This window comes from Pan troglodytes, chromosome 10 (assembly GCF_028858775.2).
Source record: "Pan troglodytes isolate AG18354 chromosome 10, NHGRI_mPanTro3-v2.0_pri, whole genome shotgun sequence".
Taxonomy (NCBI): Eukaryota; Metazoa; Chordata; class Mammalia; order Primates; family Hominidae; genus Pan; species Pan troglodytes.
The window spans coordinates 47,169,510-47,186,949 of NC_072408.2; the positions used below are offsets into that span (position 1 = coordinate 47,169,510).

The window sequence follows — 17,440 nt, forward strand, 5'->3', positions numbered from 1 at the left end:
TTACAAGGTTAGAGCCGGTATCACTGTTTTGTGTTTGACATTACCTACTTTTAAAATGGATTTTAGAATTCTGTTTTTCTATAGGTTGTAGTCTGAAGTTGTATTTCAAATACTTGTCAAAGTCTTATTCAGGAATAATGGAATCATTCCTTTTTTTTCTGTCAGATATAAAACTTGTTTTAAAATGTTTCCATTGTTTTCTCCTGAATCCAGACAGAAAAAGTTAATTTCATTCTCCTGAGTTGAGTGAGTGGCAGAGAGTGAGTTTGCCTCTTAGAAGCCTGAGATTAGAAGTAGGCTTGAGAGGCCGGACATGGTGGCTCACGCCTGTAGTCCCAGCACTTTGGGAGGCCAAGGCAGGCAGATCAACTGAGGTCAGAAGTTCGAGACCAGCCTGGCCAACGTGGTGAAACCTCGTCTCTACTAAAAATACAAAAATTAGCCAGGCATGGTGATGCACACCTGTAGTTCCAGCTACTTGGGAGACTGAGACAGGAGAATCGCTTGAACTCGTGACGTTAGGTTGCAGTGAGCCGAGATTGTGCCACTGCACTCCAGCCTGGATGACAAAGTGAGACTCTGTCTCAAACAAACAAAAAACAACAGTAACAACAAAAAAGAAGTAGGCTTGAGAGCACATCTTTTACTTTAGCATAAAACCTCACCAAAATTTCTAGAATTCAGTTATGGACTAACGATAATCATAAGCAGAAGGCATGGATGTTCATGTATGAATTTTAGATAAGCATAGATTCTTTGTTGTTATTATTGCTTTGTAACGTTTGGATAGATTGCTATGACTCTTAATTGAAGGTTTTAAAATCTTCTCTTGATGATAATATTTATTGGATTTCATGTTAGGATAGCCTCCTGCCTGTGGCCTATCCAGAACTTCCAGTGTTGCTGCAAGTACAATCTACTCATCTCAGTGTTTTTTTATTTAGTAAATTACCTAAGTAAAGAGATGCTATTTGCTTCATTGCAGGCATGCGAGGCTGCCAAGAAAACAAAAGCAGATGACCGAGGAACAGATGAAAAGACTTCAGAGCAGACAATCCTCAATATGATTTCCCAGAGCTCTTCAGACACAACCATTGCAGGTTTAATGAGCATGTCAACTTCTACCACAAGTGCAGTGCCTTCCCTGCCAGTCTCCGAAGAGTCATCCAGCAACTTAACCAGTGTGGAGATGTTGCCGGGCAAGCGTTGGCTGTCCTCCCAACCTTCTTTCAAACTAGAACCTACTCAGGGTCATCGGACTAGTGAGAATTTAGCACTTACAGGAGTTGATCATTCCTTACCACAGGATGGTTCAAATGCATTTATTTCCCAGAAGCAGAATAGTAAGAGTGTGCCATCAGCTAAAGTGTCACTGAAAGAATACCGCGCGAAGCATGCAGAAGAATTGGCTGCCCAGAAGAGGCAACTGGAGAACATGGAAGCCAATGTGAAGTCACAATATGCATATGCTGCGCAGAATCTCCTTTCTCATCATGATAGCCATTCTTCAGTCATTCTAAAAATGCCCATAGAGGGTTCAGAAAACCCCGAGCGGCCTTTTCTGGAAAAGGCTGACAAAACAGCTCTCAAAATGAGAATCCCAGTGGCAGGTGGAGATAAAGCTGCGTCTTCAAAACCAGAGGAGATAAAAATGCGCATAAAAGTCCATGCTGCAGCTGATAAGCACAATTCTGTAGAGGACAGTGTTACAAAGAGCCGAGAGCACAAAGAAAAGCACAAGACTCACCCATCTAATCATCATCATCATCATAATCACCACTCACACAAGCACTCTCATTCCCAACTTCCAGTTGGTACTGGGAACAAACGTCCTGGTGATCCAAAACATAGTAGCCAGACAAGCAACTTAGCACATAAAACCTATAGCTTGTCTAGTTCTTTTTCCTCTTCTAGTTCTACTCGTAAAAGGGGACCCTCTGAAGAGACTGGAGGGGCTGTGTTTGATCATCCAGCCAAGATTGCCAAGAGTACTAAATCCTCTTCCCTAAATTTCTCCTTCCCTTCACTTCCTACAATGGCTCAGATGCCTGGGCATAGCTCAGACACAAGTGGCCTTTCCTTTTCACAGCCCAGCTGTAAAACTCGTGTCCCTCATTCAAAACTGGATAAAGGGCCCACTGGGGCCAATGGTCACAACACGACCCAGACAATAGACTATCAAGACACTGTGAATATGCTTCACTCCCTGCTCAGTGCCCAGGGTGTTCAGCCCACTCAGCCCACTGCATTTGAATTTGTTCGTCCTTATAGTGACTATCTGAATCCTCGGGCTGGTGGAATCTCCTCGAGATCCGGCAATACAGACAAACCCCGGCCACCACCTCTGCCATCAGAACCTCCTCCACCACTTCCACCCCTTCCTAAGTAAAAAAAGAAAAAGAAGAGGAGAAAAAAACTTCTTTAAAAAAACACATACTTTTTTTTTTTTGGACTAAGAAAATTACTTATGAAATATGTCATCCTTGGACTAGGGGATAAATTGATACTGAGACATAGTTAGGAGGGTGGTAGAAGGCCTTGGCTATATATCTGCTGTCTCATGCATTTAACTATTTTCTTACAGTTTTTACTGGTATTAGAGAGGTGTTGAAGCTGTGAAGGATTAAGGACACATTCTGAATTCTAGGCCTCTCCACCATCTAATTAGGTTGATTGGAGTTGATGTCTTCCCTCTTCTTGCCAGAGCTGAAAAATGGAGGGTTTGTTGTATCAGACAATTGTGGATCCTTTCGGTGTTTAATATATCAGAAGAGAGGAAGTATTTAAACGTCAAATCTTTTAATAGACTTAAAAAAATAATTTAAAGAAAGTAAGTTATCTGTTTAGTTTTTTTATATAATTGGGAAGGGGATAGGGATTTTGCTGTGTGTATGTGATACATAGCAGTAACTCCTGGTGGGTGGGAATGTGTGAGGGTGGGTGGGAGGCTAGGTTTTTGGCTAGGAGTTCTGAAATAGGCTCAGGCCACTTTTTTCAGACTTTTAAGTGTGTATGTAAGTGTGGGTATGTGTGTTTTTAAGTGTGTGTGTTTAAAAATAATGTTTTATCTTCCCTCCCTGTTCCTTACCGTTTTCATTTTCCAACAGTCTACTAGAGAAAAACATGGTTGGCCTTGAGAACATAAAGGAAGAGGCATGTATTTGACATGGTATTTTTCCCTTTCTTTATGTTATAATTGAGTAGTAGCCCTCTAATTTGTAGTTTGGGCAAGTACAGCCAACACCCTGACTCTTAACTTCATTATGAGAACTTCCTTTTTACCCCTTTTTTTGTTTTTGTGCAAAACAGAGATGGGGTTGAGGAAGGAGGGTTGGCGAGCAAGGCCAGCTTCTGCCCTACAGAATTGGGTGTGTCTTTTTTTTCAAGTGAGGCTTTGGGAAAGTGTTCAAATGAGAGCAGTCTTAAGGTCTCTAAGAGATGGGGAATGTGCTATGTATATCCTGCCTGTGAAAGCCCAAACCATATGGGAGAAGCTAGAGGATACTAAAAACAATGAAATTGTGATTTGGAAGTTTTAGAACATTGTTTTAAAAATTACATTATAAATGTAAGACATGCTTTTTATGTGTATATCCGAAGGGAAACAGCTACATCCTCAAGTTTTTGCAGCCTATATGACTTGAGATTGGAGCTTGTGAATTTAACAGTACTGGTGCCATGAGAATGAGCAAAGCCTAGCTAGCCAATGGATACTATTATGTTTAGATTGTTCATCTTTGGTAGCTTTAGGTTCTTGATCGAGGTTCTTAAGATTTCTAAGTCCTTCATAAAAATAGGTCAAGAGTCCTGTTGTTATGGAGGCTTGATTATCCCAGATATTAGGAGTGAACATTTTTAATAAAGAAATCTTTCAGAAAATCTTGGCTAGAAAGAATTCTAAGTTAGTTGTCTAACCACTGAAAACTACCTAGCCAGAGATCATTTAATGAGATATTCTTTGATCTTCATTGCATTTTTTTAGCTCTGGAACAGCTGGTTCAATTTGAGTTTGTTTTCGTGATTTGATTGCGGCTTACTTCATGCCAAGTATTTTTTAGGGAGAGGTCGAATTATTTTTCATTTGGAAGTCATAGGGAGACAGGAGTTGTACTTATGCTGCTACTTGCCAGGAACAGGTTGGGAAGAAAATTGTGGCTGTTGGAATTGATGATGTACTTGGCCTAATATAGAAAGGAATTTGTAGGCAGGAGTAAACATTAACTGACGGTGGGTTAGTGCCCTGCATCTTGCATATTTGAACTGTCTAGAGTTCCTGCCATTGCTGGGTATAAAACGAGGAGCTCTCTGTTGACCTGTAAATCATTAATACTTCTTGACTTAGAGTGTCACTTCACTTTATAGATGACATTTTCCTCTTTCCCCTTGATATTTTCTATGTTGTGTTAGATAATTGGTAGATATATAGTTGTGGTTTAGTACATTTAGGGCTTCTATTTATTTAGATTTTGTTTGTTGGAGTCTGTTTCCAAAAGGGAATGTGCCGTTTAGTCTGCATCTGTATCTTTGTGGAATTGATGATCACTGGTTTGATTTTGAAAAATGTCTTTTCCAGCTTTTAGTTACTCTCATCAAATGTCACATATTTTCTAATCACATGCACTCCTTTACCACAGAGGCACATAATCATTTGGCCTCATAGCAGTTATCCATGGCCGTACTGTAGTAAAGTTCCTTAGAACTTTGCCAGGAGTGAACTAGAGAAAAGTGCTTACTAGGGCCTAAGAGTTGCTTTGTGCCGTGTAGTCTGGCCTTTGCACTAGTAGATCATTGCTGACATAGGTCAGTTTAGAGACCTTTCTGTGTTAATGCCTCCTGGTACTGTCTTAAGATACGTACAGTGTCTGTTTTTAGATCTATGTATATGTCATGAAGCTCCTTGTGGGCTCTGCATGAAGCTGCTGCTTTGTTTTTGGGTTAACAGATGTGCCTGTCAACTAGCATGTGTATTGTCCAAATTCCATAAACTTAAGGTTTTTAAGGGCTGTGTGGTTTCTGAGCTCTATGTGTCTTTCCTATCCTTGTACCTTCAAAGGGTGAGAAATGAGATTTATACATCCAAAGTTAGTCTGATAAACATGGCTTTTTGTTTCTCCATGTAACCTAGACTGTCAAAAATAAGTGATGGTGATAAGTAGGCCTGGAGCCTCAGCTTCTGTAAATCTCATTCCTAAAATTTTGCTAGACTCGTGTTGGCAAAAACAAATACCTGTGGATTGTCCTTAAGGCTTTTAATCAGATACCTGTGTTGCTGTTAGCTGAACTGTAGTGAAGCATCGATCCAAATTGGTCTTCTGAAGTATCAGTTACGCTTTTGAGTTTAGAAAATACTTAGGTGTTAGTCTAGTCTTCCCATTCATGAATCAGTGTATGTCCATATCAGAGAGCCTCAACTTTTTTCTTCCTTTTTAAAAATGATTTTAGTGTTTTGATTTAGTGTATACTACATAGTTCAGTATTATTGGCTTTACCAGTGTTGACAGAAAAATTTTAAATCTCCAGTTGCAAACCGCAATGGATTAGGATATGGAAATAAAATCATGGTGACATCACTGCTGAGTTATCTTAAACCTCTGCTACTTAATTCTCCATATTGAAATGCATACTCCTCCACATACATGGCTTCCAAGTAAAGGCAATTGTAGAGGGGCCCTGTCTATCCCAGTATGGTTGGATTTTAAACATATCTGTGTTTCCGTTATTTTGGGAACTGATTAATATTTACAATTTTTTTTGTTTATGAGTTATTTTGATACTAATACTAAGAAAAGAGAGAATCTAGAACATCTTGAAGTTGAAATACAAATTTTATTCTTTTGGTCTTGGGAGAATTTAAGCAGTCTATGCAACTCATCAAATGGTGAGAAATAGCCCTCCGAGGTTCCAGTAAGCTTTCAGTGACTTTGATACCTCCCCAAGTTTCTTGAGTTGCTGCTTGTTAACACCCAGCTTTTAACTGAGTGTTTGCTCCTGATGGTTTAGGAGATTTTCATGTTGTATCACACTGTCAAGTTTTATTTTGTCTTTTTATCCCTCCGTGGATGTGAGTTTGAAACAAGCACGGTACAGTAATCCTGCCTGATAGAGTAGTCTGGAATGAGAATTACTTTTTGGGTGGGAGAGTTCTCCATTTTAATGTTTCTAAAGTTTTTCATATGAACTTGGCATTGGAAAAGGGAGGTAAAGAAAAAGGACGTTTACTAAAAGCAGTGTCTACTCTTCCCCTTTGTGAGTGTGTATTCATGGCTAATGAAAAAAAGAGAAGGACTCTTGGGTTTTGTGTTGCCATGTTAAGCGTGGAGAGGGATGCTTGACAGCATGCTAATTGAAGCCAGAGCAAGTATGTCCTTCATCAGGTAATCAGGAACTCTTCAGTTGAAGCTGAGGAACTAACTGATTAGTTGTTGATCATAATGTAATTGGTTACAAAGTGGAAGTGCCAGCTGGCTTAAGTACCCAAAGAAAAGAATGCAGCAGCCTAACTTAGTGTTACCATATGTTACTGAATTTGAAACTGACCTTTTTTCCCACCCTACTTCACACACCTAAAACTCTTTTCTTGTCAGACCAAAGAGCGAAAAGAAAAAAAAAAGTAAAACACTTTACCAATCTGTCACTCAGGTACAATTTTGTGATGAGATTTTTGTCTGTTCTCTTTGTATTGCTCTTAAGAGTCCTTTCTCAGCATATTATTCTGCCATTGCCTCTGTCTTCCTTGGGGCACCTCAGCTCTGGATGCTACCCCTGGGATATCTACTGCTGTTATGTGAATGATAGGAGGTAAGTGACCATTATAGTAAGGGCTCTTTGTAAAAAAATTCAAAAAATTTAAAAAGGATGTATACATTTTATAGTCTGGCTATCAGTTTGATATCTTGCTGTCAAGTATGTTTCTCAATCTGTATTTATCCATCCCATCAATAAATGTTAATGGTAAAACACTCATTTGATTGTTGTTTATGTGTACTGTCCTCAAATTAGTCCTTTGTCTTTTTTTTTTTGAGACGGAGTCTAGCCCTGTCACCCAGGCTGGAGAGTACAGTGGCGTGATCTCGGCTCACTGCAACCTCTGCTTCCTGGGTTCAAGCGATTCTCCTGTCTCAGCCTCCTGAGTTGCTGGGATTACAGGCACCCACCACTACGCCCAGCTAATTTTTGTATTTTTAGTAGAGACGGGGTTTCACTGTGTTGGCCAGGCTGGTCTCGAACTCTTGACCTCAGGTGATCTACCCACCTCGGCCCCCCAAAGTGCTGGGATTACAGGCATGAGCCACCGCGTCCAGCCTAGTCCTTAGTCTTTAACTGTAATTTTATTGATATGTTTACAATTTTGTTTCAATTTTGGTATTAGTCTGTTTTCTTATTGTGCAAGATCCTGTGGGAATTGAGTCCATTGGAAAGACCCAAGATTTGTCGATCAGTAAACCCAGTAGTATAAAGTATGTTGTAGTCAAAGGGAAGAAAAAAACCCTCACTCTGTATTGTTACATGAATACCTGGAAGAGTAACTTGTACAAAAAAAAATTATAGCACTAACAGATGATGGCAGCATGTACTGCTTATCTAGCAAGCATTATCAACATGATTCATAATTGTATACGTGGTTCTTTGAAAAGCCTGACATGTTAGTACAGACATAGCATTGTATCTGGAAGAAAATACACTTTGAAGAAAAAAACATTCTTGGTAGTGCCTGGAAAAATTGATAGTGAATACTCATCCTGAGACGTAATAAAACCACATTTACAAGGTAACTCTTGTAAATTCCACACTGAAAATAAAGAACTTTTATGCTAAAGTGCTCCATACTTATTACACAAAGTTAGTAATAGATATAGTTTGAAAGCTTTAAAAGGAAAAAAATAAATAATGATACTTCTGAAAAGTCACTTGAGTCGTTTCTTCTCCTGTTTTCTAAAATAAGGTAGCTAATTTTACAAACTGTATACCGCTCCTGAAAAGAATATGAAATCGGAAATCTTGCAGAAGTTGCTGACAGAATAGGAAGATGCTGACAGTTTAGGAATTCTGGTGTGGTTTGAAGCACTCCCCTGCTTTTCATTCATTCCTTCTTTAGAAAATAATACCTACTTCCCAACACTTTGGGAGGCTGAGGTGGGAGGATTGCTTGAGGCCAGGAGTTCAAGACCAACCTGAGCAACAAAGTGAGACCCCATCTCTGCACACAGACATACAAATTAGCCAGGCACAGTAGTGTATAGTCCCAGCTACTAGGGAGGCTGAGGAGGGAGGATTGTTTGAGCCCAGCAATTGGAGGCTGCAGTGAGCCATGATTGACCACTGCACTCCTGCTGGGCTATAGATCTATACCCAGTCTCGGGAAAAAAAAGTTAAAAAAAAAAACAAAACTAAGTGCTGTGGACTGTACTAATGGGAATATGGCAGTAAACAAACATTCTGCCTTGAAAGAATTTACAAATAAGTAAAACATAGTATGTTAGGTGGTGATAAGCACTTTTTAAAAAGATTTTTTTTTTTTGAGACGAAGTCTCACTGTCTCCCAGGCCAGAGTGCAGTGGTGAGATAACGGCTCACTGCATCCTTGACCTCCCTAGGCTCAAGTGATCCTCCCATCTCCTGAGTAACTGGGACTACAGGTGTGCACCACCACGCCTGGCTAATTTTTTTAGAGATGGGGTCACCCTATGTTGTCCAGGCTGGTCTTGAACTCCTGGGCTTAAGCGATCTGCCCGTCTGGGGCTCCTTCACTCTTGTTGGGATTATAGGTGTGAGCCACCACACCTGGCCATAATAAGCACTTTGGAGACTAAAACAGGGAATAGGGGATAGGGATGTGTGTGTGCATGTGTGTGTGTGAGCACACGTGTGGGTGTTTAGGTAACTAGGGCTGTGGGAATTGGAAAAAAGGTGGCTAGGGAAGGCTTCATGACCAGAAGCTTCATGACCTTTAGGGAAGACCTGAAGGAGGTGACAGCAAGTCATGGGAATAACTAGGATAAGATCATTCCAGGAAACGTGAGACATCAAAGGTTCTGAGGTGAGAATATGCTGGTATGTTTGAGAAATAGCAAGGAAACCAGTGTAGCTGGTATAGGAATGAGTGGGGAGGGGGTATTGGAGAGAGGAGAGTAGCAGGATATGAGGTTAGAGAGGCAATAGAAAGCCAGATACAACAGGACCCTGTATAAAGACAGTGAATGGAACAGACGCTATTGGAAAGTTTTGAGAAGGGAAATGACATCCAACTTAGGTTTTAAAATGTTCATTTGGGCTGCTGTGTTGAAAATAGATTATAGGAGTCAAGGGCAAGGAGCTCTCACAATTTAGGTAAGTGATGAGGGTGGCTTGGACAGGTTGGAAGTACCCAAGGTAATGAGAAGTGATGTATCTTTTTTTTTTTTTCTTTGAGATGGAGTTTTGCTCTTATTGCCCAGGCTGGAATGGAAGGGCGCGATCTCAGCTCACTGCAACCTCCGCCTCTCAGGTTCAAGCGATTCTCCTGCCTCAGCCTCCCAAGTAGCTGGGATTACAGGCATGTGCCACCACACCCGGCTAATTTTGTATTTTTAGTAGACACAGGGTTTCACCATGTTGGCCAGGCTGATCTTGAGCTCCTGACCTCAGGTGATCCACCCGCCTCAGCCTCCCAAAGTGCTGGGATTACAGGTGTGAACCACCTTGCTCAGCCGAGAAGTGATACAGCTTGAAGATGGAGCTAATAGGATTTGCTATGAGGTAGAAGAGAAGGAAGTGAAGGATAACTCCCAGTGTTTGTCCTGACCAACTGGAAGGTTGGGGTTGTCATATACTCAGGTAGAGATGACTACGGGAGTAGCGGGAGTAGCGGGAGGTTGGCTTTAACATTAAATTTGAAATGCCAATTAGACATCCAAGTGGAGATGCCTACTGGACAGATGACTAGAGAGTCAAGTTCAAAGGAGGGATCCAGGCTGGATATATGCATTTGGGAGATAACAGCTTATGAATGGGATGAAACAGAGTGAGATAACTAAGGAAGTAGTAGTAGAAAATAGAAATGTTCAGTGTTTAGAATTGGGGAAAAGAGAAACGAGACAGAGAGTGGGTGACTGATGTAGATGGGAAACTAGGAAGAGTATGGAGATCTAGAAAGAGTATGGAGTTCTAAGGAGGAGGAGTGGCCAAGTGTGTTAGACATTGCAAAGTGGTCTAATAAGATGAGGCCTGAAAACTTCATTAGAATTAGCAAGGTGAAGGTCTTTGATAACTTTTTTTTTTTTTTTTTGGAGACAGTCTTGCTCTGTCACCCAGGCTGGAGTACAGTGGCACAATCTTGGCTCACTGCACCCTCTGCCTCCTGGGTTCAAATGATTCTCCTGCTCAGCCTCCCAAGTAGCTGGGATTAAGGCACATGCCACCACACCTGGCTAGTTTTTGTACTTTTAGTAGAGATGGGGTTTTACCATGTTGGCCAAGCTGGTCTTGAACTCCTCGCCTCAGGTGATCCACCCGCCTCGGCCTCTCAAAGTGCTGTGGTTATAGGCGTGAGCCACTGCGCCCAGCCGTTTTCATCTTTTTTCTCACTTTTCTCTAGGATTAGCCCCCCAAACTCTAGTTTCCTAATCCCTATTTACAAATAGCTTCTGGTCTACTTTAACCTCTTCAATAGCTACAAAGTGTTCAGTGAATTAAAAATAACCATCTACCTCCAGCCTGGGCAACAGAGCAAGACTCCATCTCAAAAAAAAAAAAAAAAAAGCCATCTACTTTGTTAAATAGAACAAAGAATTTGCTGACATCTTGAGCTCTTAATATCTGCTCCCTCCTTTCACTTAGAAGTGGTTCTAGGCCGGGCATGGTGGCTCACGCCTGTAATCCCAGCACTTTGGGAGCCTGAGGTGGGCAGATCACGAGGTCAGGAGTTGGAGACCAGCCTGGTCAATATGGTGAAACCCTGTCTCTATTAAGAATATAAAAAAACTAGCCGAGCGTGGTGGCTCACACCTGTTGTCCCAGTTACTTGGGGGGGGAGGCTGAGGAAGAAGAATCCCTTGAACCCAGGAGGCGGAGGTTGCAGTGAGCCGAGATTGCGCCACTGCACTCCAGCCAGCCGGGGCGACAGAGCAAGACTCCGGCTAAAAAAAAAAAAAAAAAAAGAAGTGGTTCTAAATAGTAATGTTTTGTCTGTCTTGGACTTACAAGAAGGATTCTTTTTTCAACTAAGACCTTCAGTAAATTCATTGAAAGAAAGTCTTTTGTTTCTTCCCCATCTATTCCTGTGTCTCTTCATATTGTTCACTACAGTAGTTTTAATGTTGCTTTTTGATATTACTACATTTGGTTGCAGATTCGGATTCCCAAATTTTCTGTGACATGACTGCCTCTGGCTGTTTTTTAATTATAGGGTGTTTATAACAAAACATCTTTTTTTCGTACTCCTGAGGGTTGGTCTGTTTGCTTATGTATATAAATCATTGTTATTAATATTATGTTTGTATTGCATCCATAATCCAAACCTATCCTAGAATGTTCACTCCAAGAGAGCAGGGTTATCTTCCTTGTTCTCTCCTGGCACTTAGGTGCTCAATAAATATTCGTTGAATGAATGAATTTCAGGCCTTCTTCTAGGGCTGCTCTGGTCTCTGGAAACAGCACAACCCCCAAGGTTTTTTTTTTTTAAATAATTTATCGGTCCTATAGTGTATTTATGTATGTACGTATGTATGTATGTATGTATGTATGTATGTATTTATTTATTTGAGATGAGGTGTCTCCATATTGCCCAGGCTGGGATCGAACTCCTGAGCTCAGGTGATCTTCCCACCTCAGCTTTTCAAAGTGCTGGGATTACAGTGGTGAACCATGACGCCCAGCCTTAGTGTTTTTCTTGAGGGCTGTAGAATCTTTATGTTCACTTCCACTGGGACTCATGCTCACTTGCTCGTTAGGCATGGATAAAACATCTTTCTTAAACTGACAGTGAGCAGGTAAGAGATGCTAGAAAGCAAAAAATGTCTACAAGGGTTATGGGAAGAAAGCTAGGAATCATTTCTACAAGTGGTGGAGATGACAGAAAGAAAGATGCTTTTAAACTAAAAATCCTTAAAGATGGTATGATTGGTATTGTGTCTGTCATTTTTATGATACCTGCATTATTTAGCATGGAATTTTAAAGACAGGGCACACAGTTATGAGAAGCAGCCCTAAACTAGAATAAATATTTCCTTATTCTCAGTCCAATGCTCTTTACTATATAAGAGGCAATAAGGGATAAAGAATGCGGGCTGGGTTCAAATTCGTCTTCCTTTCCCATTTAATAGCTATGGTCCCATTCTGTTCCTCAGTCCTCTTATCTGTAAAATGGACATAATACTAACCTGTACCTCTTAGGGTTGCTTTGAAAAATTCAATGACTTTGTACATGTAATTCCCAGAATCAGTAAACACCCAAAAAATGTTTCTCAGTGTTCTCTACACCAAATGTTCAGTACATGTATTGAACTGTTCACAAAAGAAAGCTAAAGACTTTTTATGTGTAAACAGTGATCCTCCGGCCTCTGTCTGATTTATTTTTTATTTATATATTTTTTGAGACGGAGTTTCGCTCTTGTTGCCCAGGCTGGAGTGCAATGGCGCGATCTCGGCTCACCGCAATCTCCGCCTCCCGGGTTCAAGAGATTCTCCTGTCTCAGCCTCCCGAGTAGCTGGAATTACAGGCGTGCACCACCACGCCCGGCTAATTTTGTATTTTTAGTAGAGACGGCGTTTCTCCATGTTGGTCAGGCTGGTCTCGAGCTCCCGACCTCAGGTGATCTGCCAGCCTCAGCCTCCCAAAGTGTTGGGATTACAGGCGTGAGCCACCGCGCCCGGCCTGTCTGTCTGATTTTATACTAGCTGTGTACAGTGGTGAGGGAACAGCAGCCTAGGACCACAGACTGAGGGTCCAAAAGTAGCCGGAAAACGAGCCACGCTGCAAGGTGGAAAAATATTAGCTGGCAACCCGCCCCGCAGCCCGCTCTCCGCCCCCTTCCCCGGCTCACTCTCCTCCGGGCGGAGTTGCTGACAGACAGTCTGTCTTAGCCACCCCAACCTCGCATTTTCTCAGCGCTCCGCCCTCCCAGACACGATAGGTAGTTGGTCTCGGCCAATGGCGACACCCTGTCATACGAGCGGTAGCCAATCAGTAGCCAGGAGTCCGGAAAGGGGCGAGGCCGATCTGGGAGCCGCTGGCGCCACTAGAGGAGGGTGAGCGGCGCGGCAGAGTACGGCGCAGCGCAGCTCCCGAGGTAAGATGGCGGTGCTCTTTCCTCTAAGCTCTTGCAGTTGGGCTGCTATTTCGCTCTTTTTGTCAGCTCAGAGCTGCTACTCCGCCTCAAAGCAGTGTCAGAGTCAGTCTCCTTCCTGCAGGCTTCCAGGAGCCAGGATCTCCGGTGACCGGAGCCGTAGGACAAAATGGCGCTCGCATAGGCTTCCGAGGCCAGGCCCAGTCGTGCGCTCTGAGGCAGGCCGGGACAAAGGCGGCGTGCGGGGAGGCGGCGTGGCCGCCGCATGGGGCTGGTGTTGTCGCTTCCCTTCGTGCTGCAGCTGTGCGAGTCCTGAAGATACATTCAGCGTGGTGTGGTTCGGGGTGGGGCCGGGCATGGAGGGACACGCTAAAGGGAGGCAAAGCCACAGATGCCTGTGGAGACTTGGGGAGGGCGGCGGGGACTTACGGAGCGTACCTTACGGGGACGACTTCTGCATGTCCTTTGGAAACTGCCCGCGCGATCTGTGTGGAGCAGGAATTTTCGGGAAGGGTAAGGGCTTTTTGGTCTTTCGTTTGACCCCGCAGGTTTTGGTTATGAACAGGATTCGGATTCACGTCTTGCCAACCAATCGGGGGAGGATCACTCCAGTGCCCAGGTCTCAGGAACCTCTGTCTTGTGCATTCACTCATCGTCCATGCTCTCACCCTCGTCTGGAGGGGCAGGAGTTTTGCATTAAGCATATCCTTGAAGACAAGAATGCACCCTTCAAGCAGTGTAGTTATATATCGACGAAGAATGGAAAAAGATGTCCCAATGCTGCCCCAAAGCCAGAGAAGAAAGATGGGTATATATGTATAGATATATATGTCGTTTGTCTTAAAGCGAGGGGGTATGTGATATGATGCGGGCTTCAGCATAGCTGCCGCGTTTGAGATCTTGTCCTTGTAAATTTGGGGTTATGGTTGTATCCTTGGAAAACTGAAAAAACGGTGAAGACTGGAAAGACCCTTGAGTTGGATTACTTAGTTCACCTCTTTGGTTCTTTTCCCTTATCTGTAAAATAAAGGCATATTCTAAATTAGTCTTTTTTTTTTTTTTTTTAAGAGAGATGGGGTCTTGTTATTTTGACCAGGCCGGTCTCGAACTCCTGGTCTCAAGGTATCCTCCCATCTCGGCCTCCCAGAGTGCTGGGATTACAGGCGTGAGCGACCGCGCCCGGCCCTAAAATTAATTTTTTTTGGGGGTGGGCACAGATTCTTGCTTTATTCCCCAGGCTGGAGTGTAGTGTTGCTCACTGCAACCTCCTCCTTCCAGGTTCAAGCGATTCTCCTGCCTCCTAAGTAGCTGGGACTTAAGGCGTGCGCCACTATGCCCGGCTAATTTTTGTACTTTTTAGTAGAGACGGGGTTTCACCATGTTGGCCAGGCTTGTTTTGAACTGCTGACCTCAGGTGATCCATCCGCCTCGGCCTCCCAGAGTGTTGGGATTACAGGCGTGAGCCACCGCACCTGGCCCCTAAAATTCTTCTTAATGGAGGGGTGTGTGGCTCTATTTGGCTGTCCATGAATTTTGTTAAATAACATGCAAAGTTATATATGTGTGTATTCTTCTGTAAGGGGCTTTATAGTTTTCATCATGTATGCAAAGGTATCCATGCAAAAACATAACCTGACTAGATAATTTTTTACATATCTTGTAGTTTTAAAATTGTGTCCCTGGCTGGTCGCAGTGGCTCATGCCTGTAATCCCAGCACTTTGGGAGGCCACGGGAGGAGGATCACTTGAGGCCAGGAGTTGGAGACCAACCCAGGCAATACAGTGAGACCCCGTCTCTACAGAAGATTAAAAAACTCGCTGGGCATAGTGGCGTGGACATGTAGTCCCAGCTACTTGGGAGGCTGAGGTGGGAGGATCACTTGAGCCTGGGAGTTCCATACCAGACTTGGCAACATAGACTTCGTTTCTACAAAAAACTAAAAAAAATTTGCTGGGCACAGTGGTGCATGCCTATAGTTCTAGCTACTTTGAGGCTGAGGCAGGAGGATCGCTTGAACCAAGCAGTTTAAGGCTACAGTGAACTATGATTGCACCACAGCACTTTAGCCTGGGCAACAGAGCAAGACCCAATCCCTTGCCTCAGCCTCCCAAAGTGCTGGGATTACAGGGGTGAACCACTTCATCCGTCCTGTTATTTCCCTTTAATAAAGTCAAATGAGTTGACCTTGGGCCAGTTAAATTCCTCTGACTTGCATTTTTAGAAATGAATGTAATAGTCATTTTAATTCCCTAAAAATGATTTAAAGATTAGGGACTGTGAACATTATTGAACGCTTTCAAGAAGGAACTTATAAAATATTAATGTTTTGTCTCTTTAGGGTGTCCTTCTGTGCTGAACATGTCCGTAGGAATGCCCTGGCACTTCACGCTCAAATGAAGAAGACCAACCCAGGGCCTGTGGGTGAAACACTCCTGTGCCAGCTGAGCTCATATGCTAAGACAGAGCTGGGGTCTCAGACTCCAGAAAGTAGTCGCAGTGAAGCCAGCCGAATACTAGGTAAGGACCTTCTCTCCTGCAATGAAAAAGGAGGAAGAAAGTTAAGGGGGAACTATTTTGGGTTAGCACAATGCCTTGAACTATTTGGCAGTATTGTTAATTCATCAGGAATTTGGTGAGAATGCCGGGATTGCTTTGTTGTTTACCAGTTCTTTTGAATTTGAAGTAGTGTTTGCCTAGGTTTACTTTCCTGAGTTGGTGACCATTTCTTTCATTGCTTTTTTAATGCTCAGCAGCTTTGTTAGGTAATTTCAGGAAACAGTAATTTTAAGTTGATTTTTCTGTTTGAGAGGGCATGGTTTACTCATTTATGTTGTAAGTAATCTTACTTGGGTTGTATTTTCTTAAAGCGTTTTTATTTGCCAGTACCTTTGTACTAAGTGTTTTTTTTGTTTTTGTTTTTAAAATTTCAAGGTTTGGGTTGATAAGTAATCTAGTTTTGTGTGGTGGAGTTACAGAGGTGGGAAGTCTTAATGGCTGCTCTCCCTTCCTTGCCTCAGATGAAGACAGCTGGAGTGATGGGGAGCAGGAACCCATTACTGTGGATCAGACATGGAGAGGTGACCCTGACAGTGAAGCTGATAGCATAGACAGTGATCAAGAAGATCCCCTAAAGTAAGTTGTAACTCCACATAAGGCATTTGAAATGTAGTTAGTATATGGAATGTAGCGCTGCATGCTGTTAATAAATTAGTAACCTAGGAGGGTTGAAGACAGCTATTTGTCAGCAGTGAGAGGTTCTGTATATAAAAGTGGCATGGTTCATTGTCGTCTTGCTTCAAGGCAGGATGATTCTTTTTTAGAAGCCTTGTAATTTAAAAAAAGTTTGAACACCAAATTCTACGTATGAGAAAGTATAGGGGAGAAAACAGGAAATTTAGACATGGGAGTGTGGGAGGTGGATTGAGAAATGGTCAGACCAGTTTAGAGAAGAGAAAATGGTTGTGAATGGGTGCTTGGCCTAAACCTCAGGAATAATGTGATTGTAGTTGAATACTTCTGCAAAATGTCGTGTTCATGGGATTTATAAATTTTTTAAAGTTATATATTGTTTTAAATTGACAATTGTACAATGTATGGGGTACAGTGTGATGTTTGGATACTTGTAAACCTTGTGTCATGATCAAATCAGGGTAATTAGCATATTCATCAGCTCAAGCATTTAGTGTTTTTTTGTGTGTGGATTTTTTTTTAAAAAGAAGAATAAAAAGGTATTCAAGAGTTTGGTTTCATGCCTAAGAAAGAGAAACCGATTTAGAAACCCAAAAGTATATCTTAATCAGGTTTATATCTTAGTAAGCTTCTGCTCTTCACTTAACCCATCATCACCGTAGGAGTTGTAGAAGCATAAAAACATTACCACTCTGGAGTCTCATATTTCTGTGTCTCAAGGTCTGGGTTTAGTTTTTAAAAATGTTTGCCTGCTGACTTCTGTGTCTTAACACTTTGTACTGACAGTTTATGTAGAGGGACTGTAAATAGTGGAAGGGGTAATTTCTAGATTGACTGTTGGGCTTTTGTTCTTGCAATAGCATTTTCTTCATTACTTTGGATTCTTTGGTTTATAAGAAGTCATTTAGGGTTACATTTTCTCCTGACCCTGCTTAGCTTCTGAGATCAGAGGAGGTTGGGCATGTTCCGGATGGTATGGCCATATGTT

The 17,440-nt window shown here is 42.3% G+C and overlaps 2 protein-coding genes across 19 annotated transcripts in view; both read left to right on the forward strand.

The window, feature by feature from the left end:
• Positions 1 to 6,963, forward strand: part of CCNT1 (cyclin T1) — a 37,206-nt gene extending 30,243 nt beyond the window's left edge. For 8 of the 11 annotated variants that reach the window (XR_010147724.1, XM_063784730.1, XM_063784732.1 and 5 more), the window contains one exon: positions 986 to 6,963. Coding sequence is in view for 8 of the 11 variants with exons in the window: in XM_063784730.1 (XP_063640800.1) it covers positions 986 to 2,389 (1,404 nt within the window). In the remaining 3 variants the exon portion in view is untranslated. 11 annotated transcript variants of the gene reach the window in all.
• Positions 6,964 to 13,171: 6,208 nt separating this feature from the next.
• Positions 13,172 to 17,440, forward strand: part of KANSL2 (KAT8 regulatory NSL complex subunit 2) — a 28,791-nt gene continuing 24,522 nt past the window's right edge. For 5 of the 8 annotated variants that reach the window (XR_010148318.1, XR_010148317.1, XR_010148320.1 and 2 more), the window contains exons 1-4: positions 13,183 to 13,265; positions 13,811 to 14,070; positions 15,602 to 15,780; positions 16,281 to 16,395. Coding sequence is in view for 3 of the 8 variants with exons in the window: in XM_054664307.2 (XP_054520282.1) it covers positions 13,820 to 14,070; positions 15,602 to 15,780; positions 16,281 to 16,395 (545 nt within the window). In the remaining 5 variants the exon portion in view is untranslated. Of the gene's footprint in view, positions 13,266 to 13,386; positions 13,595 to 13,810; positions 14,071 to 15,601; positions 15,781 to 16,280; positions 16,396 to 17,440 lie in introns of all 8 variants that reach the window. The other 3 variants (XM_054664306.2, XR_010148321.1, XM_054664305.2) reach the window with 3 other exon arrangements.